Source organism: Octopus bimaculoides, chromosome 7 (assembly GCF_001194135.2).
Source record: "Octopus bimaculoides isolate UCB-OBI-ISO-001 chromosome 7, ASM119413v2, whole genome shotgun sequence".
Taxonomy (NCBI): Eukaryota; Metazoa; Mollusca; class Cephalopoda; order Octopoda; family Octopodidae; genus Octopus; species Octopus bimaculoides.
The window spans coordinates 15005367-15009252 of NC_068987.1; the positions used below are offsets into that span (position 1 = coordinate 15005367).

At 39.0% G+C, this 3886-nt stretch overlaps 1 protein-coding gene across 1 annotated transcript in view; it reads left to right on the top strand.

Annotated features, from left to right (window-relative positions):
- The window catches only part of LOC106867387 (glutamate receptor ionotropic, NMDA 3A), a 287389-nt gene that overhangs the window by 262095 nt on the left and 21408 nt on the right, over positions 1-3886 (top strand). Inside the window, exon 5 of the mRNA XM_052969128.1 lies at positions 957-1087. Within this exon, the coding sequence (XP_052825088.1) occupies positions 957-1087 (131 nt within the window). The remainder of the gene's footprint in view (positions 1-956; positions 1088-3886) is intronic.

The window sequence follows — 3886 nt, forward strand, 5'->3', positions numbered from 1 at the left end:
TAGTTCTCGGGGATATTCAGCGTGACACAGTGTGACAAGGCTGGCCCCTTTGAAATACAGGTACAACAGAAACAAGAAGAAAGAGTGAGAGAAAGTTGTGGTGGAAGAGTACAGCAGGGTTCGCCACCATCCCCTGCCGGAGCCTCGTGGAACTTTAGGTGCTTTCGCTCAATAAACACTCACAACGCCCGGTCTGGGAATCGAAACTGCGATCCTATGACCGCGAGTCCGCTGCCCTAACCACTGGGCCATTGCGCCTCCACATATACATACATACATACATACATACATACATACATACATGCATGCATACATACATACATACACACATGCATACATACATACGTACGTACATACATACATGAACACATACACACACATACATACAAACATACACTAGCATAGCAAGAGGGGGCAGTAGGGGCGATTCGCCGCGGGCGGCAATATTGGGGTCTCCTATAGGCAATATGTGTTTTTTTGTGGGCGGCACACACTTTAGCTGCACTTGTGTGTACGCATACATAAATTGCCTGTGTGTATGCATACAGAGGTCAGTGACACGAAGATAGGGCAACAAAGACTAATAAACATATAAAATAAAACAAGACGAGAGCTTGTTTCTAATGTATATCGTTCACTATCTTACGAAAGTTTCATAATGAAAAAAAAAATATTATTATTACTTACGTAATGTACACTGCATGTCTGTATTTGTTCGTGTATGTGTGTATATGTGTGTGTTGTATATAAAATGGAATCACAAACTAAATACTTCTTGCCACAACTGAAATGTATCTCATCATATTGCATTCCCATTCAGAGTTTGCCAAAGACTAAAAGACAACCAGGAATATTTTTGATAGAATTGAACCAGTCAGAGATATTCGTTGTTATAAAATACCTCGTTATTGTTTGTACTTTATTAAATAATATTTTATGACATTTATAATTTACAGTTGCGAACAATGCAAGTGGCTACCTTAGAATACGGTGCTGCCAAATATTTCCTTTCCAAAATCAACCCTAGCCTTTACAATAGCTTGAAAATGTCTGTGGAATCTATAGAAGAGGCCTTGCAGAAATTAAAGTAAGTAAAAACGTTTATCTTCTGTTTTATTTCTGTCTGTCATTGATGATTTTGTTGCTTATCACCCTGACCAGCCCAGATGGACTAGATCTCTTATCCAATCTTAACCATTCCGTGTTTGTTTTAGTGGAGGTGTGTGGATTAGTGGTTAGGGTGTTGGAACTCATGATCGTAAGATTGTGGTTTCGATTCCTGCAACCGGTGGCGTGTCGGGTTCTTGAGCAAAATACTTCATTCCACGTTGCTCCAGTCCACTCAGCTGGCAAAAATGAGTAATCATACGACGGACCGGTGTCCCACCCAGGTGGGGAATATTTGCGCCATGACACCGCGGAAACCGGCTTTTATGAGTCAGTATGATTCGAGAAGGTAACTTTACGTTTTCTTTGTTCCGTGTTTTATTTAGCCTTTTTTTTTTTTTCATATGTTCGGAACAATACAAAGGTCGGCTGAAAAGTTCATAGACTGCACCAAAATACTCATATGGTATTGGACCAAATGAGGTTTATTTTTCAATATATTCCCCCTGGTGAGCCATACTCTTCTTCTATCGGTGTTGCAGTGCTTGGATCCCATTAAGAAAGAAGCTTTCATCCTTTTGGTAAGAAAAAGTCACCAACAGCAGATATGATGTCATCATCACTGCGATACTTGTTCCCAGGCTAGTGTTTTTTCATGATGAGGAACAGACGATAGTCACATGGGGCTATATCAGGAGAATAAGGAAAGTAATCAACCTGTTCACAGCCATTGAAATCAAGGGCTTGTGTGCTGGAGTATTGTGCTGGTGAAACATAACCCATCCCTTTCGTTAGTTTTTCTGAGCGCTTGATTGTATAAAGCTTTTCTTTCAAAAGTCCCAAGTTACTATGGTGGTGGAAAAAAATGTGGAAAGTATGTCATATATGATACATGGATGCTAGGGAAATATTTTCTGTGTATAACATGTGATACACAGGCAAAGGGTTAACTACTTAAAAAAACAAACGCTAGCGCGTGATTCAACGATACTGTTAGTAAGCTATCACTTTCGATATCTTTTGTATCTCCTCGAAGCTGAAACAACGCTATTTTTTTTATTTTTTTCATTTTAACCCTAAGATCTTTGAAACCCGTTTAAAGGTGATCTGGTTAGAAATTTACAGAGCTTTTATATTTAACTTTTTGCAAGTGAATTCAAAGACCAAATCATTCAGGGCTAAATCCAAAGACGAAGTCTATCAATGCTAAAGAGTGCAAATGACATTTAATATTTTGATGCTGGTGATCTTTAGACCCGATCATTGCTGATTGAACTTAGTCATATTCAAACGATTGCCAGCCCTGAATTCACCCACACATTTTTATATCCAGGATGGCATTAACCAGCATGTCCTTCATTTTATACAGCCTTGTCACACTGTGTCACGCTGAATATCCCCGAGAACTACGTTAAGGTTACACGTGTCTGTGGAGTGCTCAGCCACTTGCACGTTAATTTCACGAGCAGGCTGTTCCGTTGATCGGATCAACTGGAACCCTAGTCGTCGTAAGCGACGGAGTGCCTTCATTTTATAAGATGTATGAGTGCTTTTGCGAGGAAGCTGGCAGTGATTTCTAGCAGATCAAGCAAATGCATACAGGCTACTGGTTTTTTAGCCCCAAGTCAGTCTATGTAAAACTGTTACCTTTCCAACCATGACCCGCTCCTGTTACGCTAAAAACAATCAGTATATTTCGGGTGACATTATCTAATGTGTCCTTTTATTTTCTTTTTGGTGGCCAGTGATCGATTGCTTTTGGCTATTCTGTAACCAATGCAACACCCTTTCTTTCTACCCCGCTCTCCCCCACTCTCCCTCTCTCTCTCTCTCTTCCTCCCATTTTATCTACCTTTCTCTTTTCATTTGTTCTTCTCTATCTCTCTCTCCCTACGTCACGCCCTCTTAAACAACCAACAAGAACCCAAAAGACTAGGTTTTCTATGTTTCACAGCAACTGAACATATCAAACATTTCTAACAAAACACGTATCGATTAGTTATCATACAGATCATTACCAAACAGATTCTGGGGTCCGCTCTCTCATTTAACATAGACCCGGCTATTATTTCTAGCTGCTAGGTCGAGAGAACATGTGTACCTTTGCTCGTTGGCCTGTATGACTGTTTCTTTCTCTACGCACATGTGTTTGTATTTGAATCACTATTTGAGGATGTGAATGTATATGTGTAAAATGTGTATATGTATGTGTCTATATATATGTGCAATGTGTGTGCGTGGGCAAGTGCGAGTGTGTATGTGTGTGTATGTACGTATGTATCGGTACGCGGGTGTGCCTTTGTGTATGCACGCGCATGTACGTGTGAGTTTGTGTGTGCGTATGTCTATCTTATAATCCGTTCCGATCATTTTGATCTCGTCGCAGTTCTCAAGACATCAAAATGATCGAAGCAGATTTAGAAACCTATAAACTATTGTTGATATATAATTCATATAGAAGTTTTACACACACACACACACACACACACAAACAAACATATACACGCACACTCACACACACAACTCTCACACTCAAATACGCTCAGATTCACACACACAATACGTTATAAACATATGTATATATGTATGTATGTATGTACGTATGAATGTATATATGTGTGTGTATATGAATGTATATATGTATACGTATATGTATATACACACACACATATATATATATATATATATATATATATATATACACACATAGACAGACAAGTAAAGTTAGGAAGTCAGCTGCTATATATATATATATATACATATATGCATATATATACAT